At 40.2% G+C, this 19516-nt stretch overlaps 2 protein-coding genes across 2 annotated transcripts; one reads left to right on the top strand and one right to left on the bottom strand.

Moving 5' to 3' along the window:
• Positions 1-849: 849 nt before the first annotated feature.
• LOC308332177 (dehydrogenase/reductase SDR family member 13-like) lies at positions 850-5293 on the top strand. The gene is made up of 5 exons (XM_080787873.1): positions 850-1011; positions 1176-1294; positions 1392-1515; positions 2583-2912; positions 3986-5293. The coding sequence occupies exons 1-5, from the start codon at positions 885-887 to the stop codon at positions 4246-4248; spliced, it is 963 nt and encodes a 320-aa protein (XP_080643999.1). The 5' UTR covers positions 850-884; the 3' UTR covers positions 4249-5293.
• Positions 5294-18553: 13260 nt separating this feature from the next.
• Positions 18554-19516, bottom strand: LOC308331629 (transmembrane protein 74; the record flags this gene model as incomplete). Its single annotated transcript, XM_080787115.1, has 1 exon — positions 18554-19516. One exon carries the CDS (start codon positions 19514-19516, stop codon positions 18650-18652), a length of 867 nt encoding a protein of 288 aa, XP_080643241.1. The 3' UTR covers positions 18554-18649.

Below are 19516 nucleotides of genomic sequence, written 5' to 3'. Positions count from 1 at the left end.
GGCAACCTGGCCAAATTCGTCGAAGCAAATGTTATGTGTATTGGAGTGGCCGAGGAGGCCAGTTAGATGACATACCAATGAGGAGGTATAGGGGTCAGATTTACATACCGGTAATCTAAAAGATGATGGTGGCAACTATATTGTGATGTCTAATAGGCTATACTCAATTTGGTGTGAAACTAATATAGTACTTATGATTTGTATATACTTTCTGACCTTATGCCCCTTTGGCATATGTATTTCATGATTTGCATATACTTTTTGTTTTTGTCCTGTTATTGTACTGTAAAGCCATTTGGGATTATGGTTGATTTTATGAATGTTTTATAGATCTTGATCTAAACCCTCAGAAAACCTCCAAGTTTTTAATAGAGAAAGAAAGAAAAAACTGTTACAGAAGGGGGTTCCCGCCCAGAATGGGTTAAGTGTCGTATGTTGTGTCCATGTGTCATAAGTCCATGACCTTGCCCATGTCTTTCTGCTTAATAAAAATATTGAAACACACAAGCTGTGAGTTTAACTTCTGACATCAATAGCTACTGTCCGTGGCGTGAGTCAGTATAAATCATACTAATGCCATAAATTAAAAAGCTTAATTGCAATGGTGCCTTGGTATATTTTTCACATTTTACATGGAGGTGTTTATCTATGAAACCTGTACAAATATGTGCTGATGATTTGTGGTCGGTGTTGTTGGTCAAATCTCATTTTCAAGATAGACCAAAACTCCTGTAGGTGGGAGTAATGGCACTGAAGAAGTTACCAACAGCTACCAACAGCAAAGAAGAAGCAAAGTTTAAAGTTGTGCAACAACAGATAAGTACTACACTACAGGGGCTACAAGGGAGGCACACATACTGTACAAGCAAAATAGTGTCAGCCAAATGGAATTACTTTTACTTGCTGCCGGATTGTTGTTGGTTGCTTATGTGATCATTTACTATACTTGCATCAAAGGGCCTACATGCAAAAGCAATACAAAACTCCATGGAAAAACAGTGATTGTGACTGGTGAGTTAACCCTGCCTACTTCTCTTTTCAATTTCTGGAAGATCTGTCCGTCGGCTGACTAATTTATGCTGAAAGATTAACCACTCTGCTGAATGATGTCAGTAAGAATTATTGCTTTATCAATGAACATATTTCTGAGTAATAAAGCATTATTTGTTGATTAGGGAGCAACACTGGAATTGGGAAAACTACAGCCATGGAACTGGCTAAGAGAGGGGCCAGGGTCATTCTGGCTTGTCGGAGCAAACAGAGAGTTGAAGCTGCCCTTGCTGACATAAAAAAGGTAAATATAAAAATAACACTGAAGCTGATGGGCCTCTTTTGCATGTTTCTTCGGTCTGTGCTGTGCCTACTTTGTAATGAATAATGGTCTTCTGCAGGAGAGTGGGAGCAATGATGTGGTGTTCATGCAGTTGGATCTGGGGAGTTTGAAGTCTGTTCGCTCCTTTGCTGAAACCTTCTTGAAGACTGAGCCCAGACTGGACCTGCTTATCAACAATGCAGGTGATAATTCAATAAACATAAAAAAATACAAACAGTTTTTGCTAAATAGTAATAACTGATGATGAATGTGGGTTTATGTTTAATGCTGCTGACTTTTCTGAAAATGCATTTTCTGTTTAATAAAAAACTGGAGAGACATGGAGACTCCTGTTACTGAACAAACACTCTATAGCAATAAGTACTATATCACACTTTTTAACACTTATTTTAACCAAAGAAAATCACTTACACTACCTTTAAAGCTAACAAAACTAGTGCCATTTGTATTGTTAACCTATTTCTAGATTTTCTACCATATAATGCAACCTTTGTTCAACTTCGACCCCTCCCACAAATAAAATTCCAATGTGACAGAGGGATCAAAGTTGAACGAAAGTTACGCTACGTCGATACAATTTACAATTTACAATTTAGGCATTTAGCAGACGCTCTTAATCCAGAGCGACTTACATTAAGCAAGAACAAAAGCATGGGAATACATCACATAAAAGCATTTATCATGAAACATGCGTAAGCTAAGAAAGTAACAGTGGAATATCTATATAATGAAACTATACATATAAACTATAAATATATGTGTATATATATATATATATATATATATATATATATATATATATATATATATATATATATATATATATATATATATACATATACTACTATGCTATACATATGTACTATGGCGTGCTATGACTATATACAATGCAATTCTAGTGCTGTCTACATAACATGCTATAAGTCTGTATCAAATGCTATCTAAGTCTACAGAAATGCTATCTAAGGGTGTAGGGTAAGTGCTATGGGCCATGGATAGAAATAGGTCAACAATTTACACTAGTTTTGAGGATTAATTCATTTTTAAAGCGTGGCCCTCAGACCCCCACTACTGAACTGAACTACTTAAAATGTAATACAGGACCAGAACAAAACATCTTAAAAAAAATGTTTGTAACAATTTAACAACAGAAATCTGGTCTTGGGGTCACTGTCACATTAATGTGGATGTTCTTGATGTGAAAAAAATTGAGAATTAGCGACTGGTCTAACATTCCTCCGGTCTCTAGGGATCTTCATGCAGGGTAAAACAGAGGACAGCCTGGGGATGATGTTGGGTGTCAACCATATTGGTCACTTCCTCCTCACCAACCTGCTATTGGAGCGGCTGAAGGAGTGTGGTCCCAGTCGGGTGGTCAACGTGGCATCTGAAGCCCACAACATGGGCAGGATTGATTTCTCTTATCTGAACACTCACAAGGCTCTTGGTGAGGAAGGCAGTTCTTGGATATCCACATTTAAGCTATACAGCCACAGCAAGCTATGTAATCTCCTCTTCACCCACGAGTTGGCTAACAAACTACAGGGCACAGAGGTCACCTGCTACAGCCTCCACCCAGGTCAATTAAACATTATGCTACCTATGTATGAAATGTATTCTACTAACTTAAAGTAATATGACAAGTACAACATATAACATATTAATGTGTGGTATATTTATATTCCCAACATTATATGTTAAACGGATGATAATGCCATATACAAAAAAAGCATATTGCGCTGCAGTTTAATTTGCTATTTGCAGTTTCACCCTGAAAGCAATGAGTATGGTAAAATGTCTATTTTCATCCATGATGCCCTCTCTGAGGTGGACAAAAGGTCTCGGCCATGAACTTTATACTGTACTGTAGGTCAGCTCTCTGTCTTATCTGCTGAAAGACTGAGGGCCCCTCAGAGGGAGAGCTGACCTAGCTACAATATAAGATCCATTTAAATACACAGGATATGATGGAATTTTCCTTCGTGTTATCTAGGTCAAAGTTTCCCAAACCTTTCAGGCCGTGACCCCCAAAAAGAATCATATTTGGAATGGGGACCGCCCAGTTTGACTCGGTTCCACAGATAAATATTGTGAAAATAGCCACAAGCTTGTCACGTTAGAAATGTGCAGATACTAGATAGTATACACTTACCAATATACCGTAGCGAGAAAACAATGTTGCACATTATGCTCATTTGGGGACCCCCAAAAATGTATTGGGGGCCCTCCTGGGGGTCTCGACCCCCAGTTTGGGAACGACTGAGTAATTGTGGCTTACTTCCGCTATGTGTCAGGTAATCTCAATCCCCCATGATCAGATTTATCCTGCACCTACCAGGCATCATACCAAAGACTGTAAAAATGGGACCCAATGCCTCCCTGCTTGACACTCAGCATCAAGGGTTGGATTGGGTCCCTGTGACATACTAGCGTCATGTCTAGGGGGTGTACTTGTACATCAAGCTGCCTCACGCTACAGAAACAGGAGATAGGCTCCTGCCCTATGAGCCTCATGGCTCGGCAAGGCTACTTACCAGGCATCAGGAATAACAACACTTGACAACAGCCCAATCACTAGTTCAGGAAGCTAGCTCAAAACAGAAACCCTACTTGCTTTAGGTTATTATTAACATAGCTCTCATTCCTTTTTAGGTGGAATCAAAACTGACATTGCCCGCCACGACACCAGCATATTGGCTATGATAGTTATCAAGCCTATGATGAGCCTTTTCTTCAAGACCCCAATTCAGGGCACCCAGACCACCCTGCACTGTGCACTCCAGGAGGGTATCGAACATCTCAGCGGACGCTACTTCTGTGACTGTGCAGTCAAAGATGTCTTTCGTAGAGCCAGGGATGATGCTGAGGCTAAGAAGCTGTGGGAGATAAGTGAGAGACTGTGTGGACTAGCTTAAAGATTACAGTTTAAGGAATTGATCCAAACCATAGAATTATATTTAAAGACAGCCAGTTCAGACGGAAACACTCACGTCAAAGTAGATTAACCATTTATTGCAATAAATGGAATACAGTTAAACTTGGCATTAAAGGCTCCGCTTTGAGAGATGTTCTCTGAATTTTGTCGAAGCAGCATGCTAAGCAAAATCAGGGAACATTAGCAAAACCATGCCAAACTTTGCACACACACTCCCTGGCTGCCAACAACGAACCTCTGCCCCAAATATTCCTCAACGGCATGTTATAGCGCCAACATGAGGCCGATTTAGGCAAAACACATTTCTGTATATTACTCGTACACATTTTATCCATACATCACACAATTCGGTATACACTATCTGCATAGTCAAATGATAAACACGGATCTGCACTATTTCCCATCTTCCATCCTGATTGGCTAAGATTGGCTTCCAAAGCTCACATGATTGGTCCGTTTCAAACAAAATGCCACAAATCACAAACACAGTGTGAAATTTCCGTGAAATTATAAACGCACTTTTCCACTAGGCCGAGGACGACATGACACTTATTTTCTTCCAAATCAGCCTCATGGTGGCGCTATAACAGGGCAATTCCTGTTTTACCTATAACTGCATTGATCTGTATGCAACTTATGTATGCTCCCTAGAGGCCATGGGAAAACATTTTCCCTGTATCCCTCCACATCTGCCGGTTATAGCGCCACCATGAGGCAGATTTTTAATAAAGGCGCTATATAAATGCACCATTTACCATTTACCATTTTATGCCGAATTCTATCCTCTACAAAATGAAGACAAACAAACAAACAAAAAAACATGTTTATATACTCCTAAACATTTTGCCTAACATCACACACACTCCTATCCTCCTGGTGGAGACCTGTGCCCAGAATGGCACTTATTCTAGTTATAATCTCTCTCTTTGGGCCACCAGTATGAATGTTTGAAATCAAGCCTTCTTCAGACACTGACGAAGGCTGGATAGCCAAAATGTTGGGAATTTTTGACTCATCTAGTCATGGAGGGCAATGTAACTGTAACCTTTTGAAATAAAAAAACAAAACAAAATGCCACTACTGCCTGTGTAAGTATACAACAACTTAACCATACAACAACTTTTAAAGTTATAGGCGGGAGGAAATCGACAAAAGTATACTAGAACTTTCAGAGGATAGTTTGTTAACAGAAGGCTGGGTAAGTCCAAGCGGGAAAATATATTCACTCTCTCCTCTCATAACAAATCCATAAAACTGTTTCAGATCAATAGACAGTGTTGTCCTGGGCGTCTGCCAGATGAGAGTTTGTGTAACTGTCCGTTAAAAGATATACACTGAGGATAAAAAAAAAAATCAGTATATCATCGTACTCTCTCATCGTATTGATACACTGACTGCAAATATTATTATCTCCAGCTCTGTAGTAAACAGAAAATGCATTTTCAGGTTGGGATACCAATTTTATCCAATAAAGACCCCTAAAGGATACAGCAGAAAACACATGAAATCGGACCTCACAAAGATGTGAGCAGACAAATTTGGAACAGGAACAGTTCCAGGAAATGAAGCCGATAAAATTGGTACTCTCTCCAGATAGTATGACTAGCAACCTGATATAGTGTGTGTGTGTGTGTGTGTGTGTGTGTGTGTGTGTGTGTGTGTGTGTGTGTGTGTGTGTGTGTGTGTGTGTGTGTGTGTGTGTGTGTGTCTGTGTGTGTGTGTGTGTGTGTGTATATATATATACAGTATATATATATATATATATGATTTGTTTAAAAAAAAAAAAGATACTGGTATGCCCTAATGATGGTGCATAGGATGCGGTTACAAAATACTTACTATAACGTCAAATTGTCAACATCACAAATGCACCAAAATGTATGAAACATGATAGAAAGAGGTAAGAGTTCATATATTTTCATGCTCCAGCGCTTTAGGGTGTCTATTGGGACTCAAAACAAAACAGTGTGTCCTTGTGTCTTCCAAATAACAGCCTGAAAACGACCAATTTCAAAATAAACGTTTTCAAAGGGTTGATGACAATGATTGCAGTGGAAGTTGTTGCATTGGAATACAAACAAGGCCAGATATGATCATAGCTCTGTGACTTGTTCCTGAGGTGTGCTACAGTGCTGCAGTCGCCAGGCAACAACATCGGCCAGACATTTTCTCAAGGCCCTGGTCAGTACATAAATCCAGAAGTCTCTTGCTTCCTTGATCTAGTCTGCACTCTGCCCATAATGCACTGTAATATACTGTACGTTAAAATGCATGTTTCAATTGCATGAGTGAAAGATTGCTCTGATCATTTATTTAGGTGATTTAGAAAATGTTTTGTGACGTTTGACCTTCACCCAATTAACCCCAAAATGCAATAATGTAATATAGGGACCACTGTCCACCTTTCCAGTTATTCTATGCACTTGTGTTTCCATGTTAACAAACAGACAAAGCAGCTTATGAGGAATATGCTCTCTTTCCTTTGTTCTATAGCTTCAGCTTTCTGAACTAAGTTTTACAAGTTTCAATAATCAGCCAGAGATTACATAAAAGCCTGCAAAAAAAGACTTGTAAAAACTGTAGCTACGAGTATTGTTTCTCAAAGTGGTCCTTGAGGAGGATCCACAAGGAAAAAGTTTGAGAACCACTGGTCTAGACGTGCGTGCGTGCGTGTGTGGTTAGTCGTCTGATCATCAGCAAAATTCTATACTGTCAGGGGCAAGTGAGATCTGGCCCACTAAAGGTGTTTAAAATTATATGGCAAAGTCCAATATTCACACATTGATTATATTTAGTATCATGTATTTTCACTGCCAAGATTTTGAATACACCTCAATTACAGTGTATGTATATGTAATGGTTTCCTAGAGCAACTATTCTATTTGACATGGTGTAATATACAAGGGAGGACTTTTACATTTCTTTTGTGTTTGATGCATAATGCTCTTTGCATAAAAAGTAGTGTTAAATAATCTTTCCCTGTAATTGCCCTGAAATTGATTCCATTTTGAAATAGGCCTTGTGAAATTAGAACTCTGGGTATTTCCTTATTGTAAATGATTAGGATAGTCAAATGACCTGTGGTTATGCACAACTTCTACTTCAACATAAGATCTGATCAGTGGGATGCCTGGTGTCAGCCAGTTAGCACACAGACCATATGCTCCTTGTCAGCCAGGATCAAATCCACCCTGTCTTGTCTCGCATGCTTCTCCTCTCTCTCTGTCCTTGGTTTCTTGTCTCTCTGCACTGACCTAGCCTGGGCACCATTTCATTTCGGTATATGATCCGGGCTGGAGCCGGATGATATGCTTACGTCATGTTGTAGGCAATGGTTTGCCTACAACAAACAGGAAGCTGTTTGTTGCTTCCTGTTTGAATAAAAGCAATAAAAGCTCTCGTAAGCGAGAGCTTTTATTGAGAGGGAAAAGGAAGTTGTCGCCGCCTGTTCATCCTGTCTGGCGACTACAAAACAATACTACAACATGACGTAACCACATCATCCGGCCCCAGCTCGGATCATACAGACTTTTGAAACAGAGACCAGGCTTTCCTCCGAGGCGGTGGAAAGCCTGGTGAGGCGAGGTTAGCACTGACCTATCTGACACAAGGCATACAAATGCCAAAATAGATGGTCTTAAGCATATATGTGAGATCTAAGTTTTTCAAGATCTAAGATTGGTTTAAAAAAAAAAAAAAAAAAACCCCACTATAAATAGTTTAAACTCTTTATTCTCTAACAGTACAAAGAAACAACATTTTGTCATTTCATTTACGGATGCTGAATCTCTATTATTGTTCCTCATGCTGCATGCATTAGTTGTCTTTTAGTGTGCACAACCAGTGCTTTGCATTGCTTTGTGTTTTGTGGAATGCACCTACTGTAGTCCTGAGCACAGTATTCCCTGTTGATATTTTTGCTGCCTTATTCTCAGCCATTCTTGTCTGTAAATTTTACATAATTATGCAAAGTCTGCCATAGAAAACAATAGAACTGGGATGCATCCAAAAATCTCGGCACTGTGAGAATTTGTATGTGTCCTGCACAAAAGCAAAGGGAACGTCCTACAGACTCAGAAGTTTGTCATTCTTCTTCTTAAAATGTCTAAAGATTCTTTTGACGTCCATGACTGAGTCAAGGTCTGGCATGTGTATGCTTCTTACCTTGCTGAGTATGGGCAGACCTGCATGTACATACTCCTGCCAGCCAGCCCATGTTGGAAGGACAGAGCCAAGATCCTCATTCCACATGAATTCCCATGGCTTTCTCCTGGATCACTTTCTTCACCTACGATTTGATTTCAGCAGAATATTTGTAGGCCTATAGTAAACAGAAAATGCATTCCGGTCAGGAGGATATCAATTACTTTTATCTAATCTGGAGAGAGAACTCATACAGGATAGGATAAAGTGAAATTGGATGTGATGACACAAAGAAATTAGCAGACAAACCTGGAACTGGAATAGTTGAAGTGTTATTGAACAAACACTCTTTCACCCCAAAGATCAATCTGGTGTTTCCCAGGTGTACCCAAACGTAGTTACAATAGCCAATTTGCGATTTTAAGTCTGACTAAATGATTATTATTTTTGTTCATTGTTTGAGGTTTCTAAAATTCTTATGAAAAATACAACAAAAAGGTGCTATTTACTCGTCACGACCCACAAAAATGGATCCCGATCCACACTGCTCTATAGCAATGAATACTATAAAAATATAGAGCTTTAAAAAGGTTTTGTTTTAATCTAAAAAGTATGAAGTATATTTAATTGGAGTTCTCTGCACCTCTCTGTATGTTGCTTCACTTATCTATGGAGATCACATGGCTTGGTCTGCCTCATTAACCATTTGAATCTTCATATACTTCATTGCCCCCGAGGCACTGTAGTTTCCCCTCTTCTTTTTGAGGGGCGCTAAAGCCCCTCCTATATATAGCTTTTGTCCCCACACATCTCAATATTTGCTATTGACAGTGAAAGGAGAAATTAGGTCAAATGTCTGCTAAATCTTGTCCCCACACGTCTCACATTTGCCATTGACAATGAAAGGAGAAATTAGGTCAAATGTCCGCCAAATATGACGTAAATTTAACCAACCAATCATATAAATTCAGTTGTTCATGATATGAAGATATGATGTATAATGATAAGAGCGCCCCTCACTTCACACAGGTGTTATTTTCTTCCCTGGTCTGAAACACTTAAATTTCAAGGACCCCCATAAGTGTGACTGAGAGTACAAGTAGAACCAAACGAACCCGTAAGTATACATTTGGTTCCATTTGTACCATCAGGAACAGTAGGCCTGGCTCAGGGAAGACGCCACTGCCATGTATAGTCCACCATGGGCAATGTTGGAGGTATGACAGTCCTAGCAGGAAGACCATCCTTCTGTATGAAATAAAGATTAGAAAATAATTTTCAGGACTGTGCCTGACTAGAAAGTAATACTAATAATAATAATAATAGTAATAATAATAATTTTCTATATTGGCAAATAATGTGGACAGAACACCTATAAAACTAAATCCAGGAAGGCCTACTTGAACTACAGTAACTCCAGTGTAAAATAAATAAAATGTATATATTTTTAAGCAAGGCAAACAAAATGATCAAAGAATAAAATTCATATTTGTTCACTGGAAGCCCTCAAGTTTTTTTCCTTGGTTGTCTGCAAACTCTGCATCACTGGGGGATTATAGATCAAGCAAGTGACTTCCTAGACTTTGTATTATGTATATCTACCTGTTCCACTAAAGAACACCTGCCGTGTGAGCCAGTAGATTAGAACCATGCAGTGCTTCTTTCTTCTGTTGTAAGTTACAACCTATATACTGTGAAAGGCAAGCACTTTTCTTCTTTATCCAATCCATGCTGGTTTTTGTAGTGTTAGATTTGTAGTGTTCTGAACACGGCAGCTAAATATACTAATAAATTACAAAAATATTATTTAGATCTACCGGCCAAACTCTTTGAAAACACATGAAAACACACACACAACAGCTGTCTATATATGTATGTATCTCTGACATCATTGATAGGGAGCATTACAAATCTGACAAAGAAAAAGAAAACTAACTACCAGTAAAATGACTTAAACCATGATACAGCTACTATTTCAATGTTTACACCAAATGCAAATTAGGGGAAACAAATGATATGTAATGTACAATGTTAACGGCTTATTGTTGACCATTCAAAAGGTTAACCCATTTAGACCTGTTGCAACCTATACGTTGTTATACCTTTCAATCCGGAAGCTACCTCTGTGTCTCATGTAGTTGTTGCTGTACATGTACTGTAGCAACATAAACATTATTATTATATATAAATGCTCTATAAAGTCTCTCTGTGTACGTCTGTAACCTACCGTTACCTACAGTAACGGTCTTTGTATTGAGTTGTGTTTCATGTGAAATGTACCAATTCTGCTAACTGTTACTAAATAGGCCTACTTCAATCAATCAATCAAAAGTCTAAAAGGGCAGCTCCAAAATAAGCCAAAGGAAATCGCCACTAGTCCTAGTCCATGTACAGTGTATTTGGTTTGTAGGAAATGATTTTGCTGAATAGACACAAATCACAATTTTCAATAGACTATAAATAATAGCAAGGTTTAGAAAGAACAGGAAATATGAGGAAGAAAGGGGAAAAAAACTATAGAGATGTTTGTTATGGTTATTTTTTAAAGCATCTGTCTGTCTCTGGTTTTCATGATGGCTTTAATGAAAAGTGCAGTTTAGAAAGAAGAAATGGACAAAACTACAAGAGGTAGCCATGGAGATAATTATACTAATAATAACAGTGCATTCTCCAAATGCTCTCCTACCATCACAATAAAATAAAATAAAACACAAGGGAACAGGGCGACATTACAGACGAGTGGTTAGGGTGCTCTGATCAAGTCCCCAGTTTGATTTTAGGAGATCAGAGCATAATACCAATTCTGTCATTTAAGGCTATATGAAACAAATACCATCTCAATAAAAGCTATATAGAATACAAAGGGACAAGGACTGAGCACTCTCCCACTTTAACAGTACAGCATGTTTTGTCCATGTCTAGGGTGCCAGAACGGGCCAGAAACTCCACTGATCACTAGGATTAAAAGCTGGGTTTCCCACATGGGAAAACAAGCAAATCATCAAATGTCGAATCCCCTTTTTGTTGTCCAAACCACATTCATGACTTCTTGCTTGTGATGCACTTATCCTGACTTATAAAGATTGCTGCCGAATAATAAACTTAATTTAACCAATTTCATGAACAGAAATATAGCAGTGAAAACCAATATGTTATGTTACTCATTTGTAATACCACAAACTCACGTGTTCTACGCACACAAACATACAGTACTGTACTACTGTACATTCATGCACACATTTCCAAGAGGAAAGATTGCGTTGTTTCCTACATTTTTGCAGAATTGGCTAATTTGCTAATTAATATGCAAATTAGATAGAGACAGATGCCACTCCTTATCATATTGGCGACAAGTCAACACAAATTTAACTAGGCATGAATTTAACCTTGAAACATTGTATTTTTACTCTCTTTCCTTAAGACTTAAGAAAAGGGAGGACAATCAGAATAAACTGCATGTTGATATCTCTGCTGCATCCCTGGCTGCAAATACACCTGCTAATTATTTCCATGAACCTGGTAGAACCTTATTCTTATACAGCCTTATAGAACAAATGCTCACTATGTGCAGCAGAAGTTTATTTTTCTTACACAACTACAAGTGACACAGAATTTAAAACCAGAAACATAGAACCAGTGTTTGTGAAGTTTCCCCATTCTGTATGCATGCTCATTAGACTGCAGTGTGCAGTGCCGGTAACAGGGGAGAAACCCTGGAATTTCTGTTTCTTTTTTTAGTTTTTTCTTCTTTTTTTAACATGCATATACTGTATGCAGATATTTTTACATCTATCACCGTGTGTTCCAGATGTAGTTATGAATCCTCTGGGTTTGATCTAGTTTGAATGGCAGGTGGCATCGCTCCCTCAGAGAAGCAGTTGGGTTCATCATGCAAAATGGAACAACAAAGTGCTACTTCTCTTTGGATTTGCACCCCGGAGCACTTGGTGAAGGTTTCTATTGAATTATATTTCTATTCACCATTTCCAACCTATAACATAAGACTTCTGTCTGAGTTTAGGTATAAACATAAATAGTATGTAAAAATCTTCCAGTATTGTGATGTTTTTGTTTCTATAGTTATTAGTAGTAGGTCGCATTTACTATGAAAACCTGCATCTCCCGTCCGTCCGCCTGTTAGTTAGTCACCCACGCCTATGGTCACGCCTCGTGACATCATGTCTCCATATATGGTCACGCCTCGTGACATCACACCTCTATATATGGTCAAGCCTCGTGACATCTCATGACATCATGGAGACCCTTAGATCTCCATATCTGCATATATGGAGCCGGCCAGCAACTCTACATCTGACCTCAAACCCTTATCCAAATCCATATATGGAGCTGACCTGTTCTGACATTCCATATTATGTTGATCATCCCCCACCCGTCCTTCCTGTTCTGACATACCATATGTTGATCTGGCCAGTACAGAATTCATTCCATATGTTGATCTGACCCCCCCATGCCAGACGCCAGCACTCGCCCAGCAGTCTGCCGACTGCCGTTACCCAGGCGGATGCGTGGTTACTGGTTTTATACATTTGTTTTATTCTATGTTATTTCCAATTTATTGTACTTAAATTATACAAGCATTGTAGCATCCCGCAACATCCAGACCCCAGGAACGCAGTTGTTAGATAACAGAGTTATCGTGTTGCAGCTTTCCGTGCTGGGGTGCGTACGGGGACGTGTACACATACATAATATACATGTGAGGGTCCCCGGGGGGTCCCCGCAACATCCAGACCCCCAGGAACATGCCCAGGGGGGTGGCCTGTGTTGCAGCTTTGTGCTGGGACGCGTATGGGGGCACGTACACATACAGTACTGTACATACATAGGGACGAACATAGCTCCGTATGGAGCGGAGGCACCTCTCAAAAACCTTAGTCTTTTAGCCTTTGGGCCCTATCTTGTGCCACCCCTTACCAATATCCCTATTTATATGCCATTTTAAATACTATTTTAAAAAACATTTTAAAATAGTTCAACTATGATCTACATCGACACGTTGTTGAGCTTGTAGATAGGATGGATCGTTAAGTGGTGGTGCAATACAGTATATAGCCCTAAGTCAGTGTTCATTTTTACAGGAAATTCTGATGTAGTCGTCTATTGAACACACCATTTAGTTTTAGTTCTATTCAGTCATCTGAAATTGTTTAGTCTTAGTCTAGTAGCCTATTAGTCGACGGAATATCAAAAACCTTAGTCTTGTAGTCTTTTTGTCTTATTCTTATAGTCAACTAAATTAACACTGTTTCCCTGTCTATTCTGCTGGATGTAATGAGTACTAGTTTCCTGTGACCGTTTAGTTTTGAATAATTTGTGTTGTGATGTGTGATGATGTTTTTTTCCTATTTATTGGTAACTCAACACCATTGTAAATAAGGTTTCATACCTCAATCAATGTGCTCCTACAGTAAGTATCAATAGCGGTTGGTTGATTGATTGCACCCCCCTTCTCACTTATCTGTACACAGACTTTCCAGAAATTGAACCAGTGATGGCTGGACATGAAAAGAACATAGGCTGTTTTTAGCCCAAGGAGTGTTTTCTGTGCAAAACTAATGCTTGGAATGGATTCAGAATCATAAAAACTCCCTAGTTTGACATGTCACATGCTAGTTAAAGCATAATGAAAAATGTCCCTTATATCAATGTATGGTCACACATAAACCCCTATAAAAAATTGCTCAATGCTGACAGCCGGTCAGCAAGTGGAATCATGAATCTATGTATATAGACAATTTTAGGCCAATAAAAATACCATATACCAAATTTCCCACTTTAACAAAAGAAGGCTGTTTCCTGCCGGACTACAAGACAGTATTTCTAAATCAAGAATAGAATATTGACATAGAACAAGCAGAATAAATAAAATCAATATCTGTGAAAGAAAGCAAAGAGCTTGATACTAAATGTGCACCCCATCAATATGCTCCAAATAAATACTAGAGAGATTGCATGCTCTGCAAAGCTTTTGTCTATGTCTGTTACTCAGTTGTTATCCACTGACTCACATTGAGATACAATGGGAATCGTACCAGTCAAACACTCCTGAATGACTCATCCTAATGGAATTAATTTTCAGTGGGAACTTGGCATGTTTCTGCAGGCATTTGTGGCTGTGTGGAACCCGACAGACCAGTATAAATTGCGTCATAAATCAGAAACAAGGTAAGCATAACTGTCCTGCTGTGAGATTAATTTCAGCTCCCACTCCACTCTGACACTGACTACTCAGTGAGAATTCAACTTCTAGCTAAATGATCCATTTGCCTAGAATTACAGAGCGAGAGGCTGTATGATTCCTTTTACCAATAAATGCTTATACATCCACCATTTTATAGGTCGAGTCGAGTAATCCACCCTAAATCCTGAGATTTAGGAAATTGCAACAGTCACATGCTGTCTAAATATGATGTAGGCCTACTGTAGTATAGCTAACCATCATGACATAAATGAATATCTTATTTTCACAACAAGAACATCCCCATCAACCTGACTGATACTTTCAATAAATTATAAAAAAATATATTTTGGTTAAAAATTCATAGTTTTTAGCTGGCATGCCTTCTAAAGAGTTAATGAACTATCCATCTGCTGTCATCCAGGAATCCACAACACTGAAGCTTTACACTTGAGTGATGAAGTTCACTGAGTGAAGTTCCGGCATTGGTCTGCCGGTTGGACTGAACTAGCCAATCGCATAGCAATCGTCGCTATACAAGCTATGTATACTATATGCTTGGTTGGCCTAACAGCTAACTAGTTAATCACAGATCATTCGATCCTCCAGGCTAAGGGATGTAGTGAGAGTGTCTAATATGTCTATGGGCTCTGGCTTGGCTTAATTGTGACCGTAGGTCGCAGATTAATATGAAAAGCTGCATAACCTGTCAGTCCCGCCGGTCACGCCACCATATATGGCCGTCAGTCCATCACGCCTCGTGACACACTCCATATATGGCCGTCTCCATATATGAAGACCACAATACTGACCTCATCAAACTCTGGATAGCCATACATGGAGAAGATCTGAATATATGGCGCTGGCCAGCAACTCTACATCTGACCTCAAACCCTTAGATCTCCATATATGGAGCTGACCTGTTCTGACATTCCATATGTTGATCCCTCCCCACCCGTCCTTCCTCTTTGATTTCTCCTTTTTGACTGATACCTTGGCCTACTTGTGCGCAAGCAGAGCGCGCAAGTACTGCTACTAACTAATATCTATTACAATTTACAACTGCTGTTCTAAATCCTTTAGACCCGTTATTGACCTTATACCATTAACAACCTAGAAACATAGTTTAGTCACCATCAACAGCCAATAAGCCTAAGGGATCACCATTCTTACCCCGTCATACATACATATATGTACATATATATAGCCGATCACCAAACGTAGTTACGTCATCAAGAATGGTGGTCCCATATGTCCCATACATACCCAGCTGACACCAACATACTTGCCAAGCCGATCGCAGTACCGTTTACCCTCCCAACATTGAAACATATTACGTCAACAACAAAAACCAATAAGGGACCACCGAGGACACGCCAACATACCCAGCCGACCGCAGTACGATCGCAGTGCACTGATCGCAGTATACCTTTTACCCACCCAACATTGAAACATATCTTAATTACGTCACCATCAACAGCCAATTAGAGACCACCGAGGACAGGCCTACATACCATACATACGGAGCCGACCACAGTACTTGTGCGCTCTTGCGCAAGTAATACATTTACTGAGTTACAGTCCACCCCTGGGTGCCGCTCAATCTATTCTACAGCATGAGTGTGAATTTAGTCACATAAGAGTGACGAGACTGTGGATCAGTGTGACACCTGCAGTTGTACAGGACTAGAGCTGTAACACTGGTGAACGTCTCTGGGTCATTTACTTTCCTCTCGTCCTCTGTGTGACAAGTGAGAGAGATGCGTCACCACTCCTTAACCAGTTCAGACAGTGCCTTCATCAATCTCAGCAACAATGGTATAAGGCAGAATAACAGTAGTTAGTACCATTAGTCATACTCATAATTGTATAGAAGCACACCCCATAAATACAATAGACTGAGATGTTTTTCTCCTTCCCTTCCCTTTGTCTTATATAAGAATATCTCATGTCACGTCTTCCTGGAAGCTGTGACCATTCTGCTTGTCGTTGAAGCTGTGACCATTCTGCTTGTCGTTGCTACGCAACAAACTTGGAGTAACAAGAATCATTATGGAATGAGCCATTCATTTAAGGATACTTTCAGGGAGGCCTTTTTAAACCCGTAGACAGACATGACCTCACTTGTAAAAAACCCTGACGTTTTGTCCATTGTCCATTTTATGTGGACGTCGCTTTCTTAATTGCCATTTCATAGGATTTCAGTTCTAGAGGCCTTTGCTACCTCCTCTATCTGATGTTGGCATGCATGTGGTTATAATGACAGCCAATGATAAGCTGTTGTCAGACCCACAACACGTATCTACTTCCTGGTCCCCTGTGTCCACCTCCACACCCCGGCTCTTGACCCCATGTGACCCATGAAGCAATCCAATTCCATTTCCCTCTGCCAGCTGCCCTGACTGATTACTCTGAGTGACTCCATTCATCGGAAGGAGTGGGGGGTCTAGAGGGGGCCTGCTAAGTATGTGTGTGAGTGAGTGAGTTGGTGTTTGTTTGCCAGTGAATTGTGTATGCGAATGCGAGTGCTAGAGAGTGTCTGACTGAGTCTGTCAGTGTGTGTGTGTGTGTGTGTGTGTGTGTGTGTGTGTGTGTGTGTGTGTGTGTGTGTGTGTGTGTGTGTGTGTGTGTGTGCGCGTGTGCGTGCGAGTAATGTTTTATTACAAGTTTGATTTTGTGTCTGCAAGATCCCCCTGGCAAAACAAACTCGGGAACCAATTAAGCAGATGCAGTGTCAAGGTCCCTTTACATGACTAATAGCTTAATCAACAATAGAGAAGCAGTACTCTTGAAGCCTTAAGCCTAATTTAGGCCTTTCTCCATTGAAAAAGCAAACGTTTACTGATTTGAGTGCAGTTTGCAGGTTCTCCTCTGTATGACCAATTAACTACAATTACCAGGAAAGATGCACAGTGAAATCCTGAGTGTTCATTTAACTCGGAGAGCTCCAGACAAATGGTTATATTTGTATGCTCTCTGAGTTAAATGAACACTCAGAGGTTTTAATGTGCCCCTAGAGGTGAATTACTCTCTCTCTCAGGCCTGAATTACTCTATCTCTCTCTCTCTCTCTCTCTCTCTCTCCCCGCCCCTCTCTCCTACTTTGTGTGCACAACCTGACCGCATGTATGTGCCACTAAATTCGCATGTGTTTGTGCATTCATCGAAGATAGTGATTTCTTGGTGCAATCCAATTGCCTTCCCCCGCATGTTATTACTATGTGTACTACCATGGTCAGATACACATATCAACAATATAAATTATAGGATTTAATAATGTCACAATTCCAAACAAAATTGTTCTACATAGACCATGCAGTTTCCATTTAAACAATATACTCACAGTGTCATATACATTTTATGACAAGAAACTGAACTTTGAAAGGTAAACGGCCAGACCAAAGCCACAGAACAGATGTGTACTATTGTCTTCCATATCTACAATGTAGACAGATTTCAGCAAGAACTGAACCAAGAAATAGTCCAGAAACGTAGCAGCAGTTTCAGTATCAATAAGACACCATCGGTGGGATTTTCATGAGATTTCGAGTCTGTATGTGTAGAGAGATTTCTGAGTCCATATGTGCAGGGCTGCCAACATTGGACTGTGAGAATCCATGAGGTATTTGGGGGGGTCCTCCCTCAGCAACTTTTTAACAGAGTAGATGTAATGTCCTGTGTTCTAGTGAATTTGGGGAGTTTGATACTTTGTTTTATCAGGCTTGCTTTACTAGCATTGGAAAATGATGGGTACAGATTCAGCCATTAATACACAAAAAGTAGGCCTACAGAAATTGATTTGATGACTGAAGCGATGTAAGACCCATCTTTAATAATAACCATTCATTATTTAAGTGAACATCTCTGTATGATTGCATAAACGTTTTCACATAGTAGATGTAAGCTGACTGAATGGTGAATATTGGGAGTTTGATACCAAATCCAGGAGAAATCCAGGGGACATGGCAATGATGATCGGAGTGTTGGCAACCCTGTCTAATATATGTACTGTACACTATACATATGTGTGTTCTGCTCTCTTAACTTAGCACTTCCAAATCCTCGTCGACTATAGACACATGTAAGGAGGATTCTCGAGTCGGACTGGAGCCTGCTCTTAAGTTGATCGAGCCATATAATTTTGCTGAATGTTTGGAATAGGCAAAAACTCTTCTCCTGATCATCTCCTCTTTCCACATGGAAATCATAAGCAGGGTGGAGAGAAACACGCCTCCGAGGGTGAGCAGACATAGTCCGGCTATGACACACCGATCCAAATGGGCCCCCAGCCTCGCTTTCTCCCGCTCCAATCTCTCCATTTCCCGGGCCGAGACACTGTCAGGGTTCACTTCCACGTCCCTCGGGACAGTGTAGGATATTACGACCAAGGAAATGCCAGTCACTAGGCAAGTAACAGCGATGATGAAACCGTAATCCACCGATTTCCCTGAGCCCTCGGACGGGAGCTCATCGTCGGACAACATAGAAAGTTCCGCGATGTCGTCCTCCTCCTCGTGGAGTTCGATCGAGGAGCTGTTACAGGGATTCTGTGGACTTGGATGGTCTTGATGGCAGACTGTTGAGTGGCTCTGATCACTGTCGTCTTGGCACAGTGTTGGTGTTGAATGGACCTCCTGATCAATGACGAATTGACAGGTGAAAGATGTTTCTACTTCGTCATGTAGTCGCTGGCTGTGTGTTGTTGCCGTGCCAGCAGCAGGCTGCCATGGTCCCGGGGTCGCTGTCCATGGTGCTGAGTGCTCGCACGCTGGTGCTCCGCTCTCACAGCGCCGCTCCTTCGAATAACTAGTTTCTTTGATACTTTGGTAATTTGAAACTACCGTAACATCATTCTGAGCTGGTCGATTTCTTGGTTGATCGAAGTAAATGAGCTCTAGATTAGCCAT

This window comes from Protomyctophum bolini (genome assembly GCF_963924005.1).
Source record: "Protomyctophum bolini genome assembly, chromosome: 17".
NCBI lineage: Eukaryota > Metazoa > Chordata > Actinopteri > Myctophiformes > Myctophidae > Protomyctophum > Protomyctophum bolini.
This window is presented reverse-complemented; position numbering and strand designations above follow the sequence as displayed.

Excerpts from the sequence above, each read along its gene's own strand:
- LOC308332177 (XM_080787873.1), top strand. The coding sequence starts at position 885 with ATGGAATTACTTTTACTTGCTGCCGGATTGTTGTTGGTTGCTTATGTG. Across the intron at positions 1,012-1,175 it reads AAAAACAGTGATTGTGACTG|GGAGCAACACTGGAATTGGG; the intron begins GTGAGTTAACCC and ends TTTGTTGATTAG. Across the intron at positions 1,516-2,582 it reads CCTGCTTATCAACAATGCAG|GGATCTTCATGCAGGGTAAA; the intron begins GTGATAATTCAA and ends TCCGGTCTCTAG.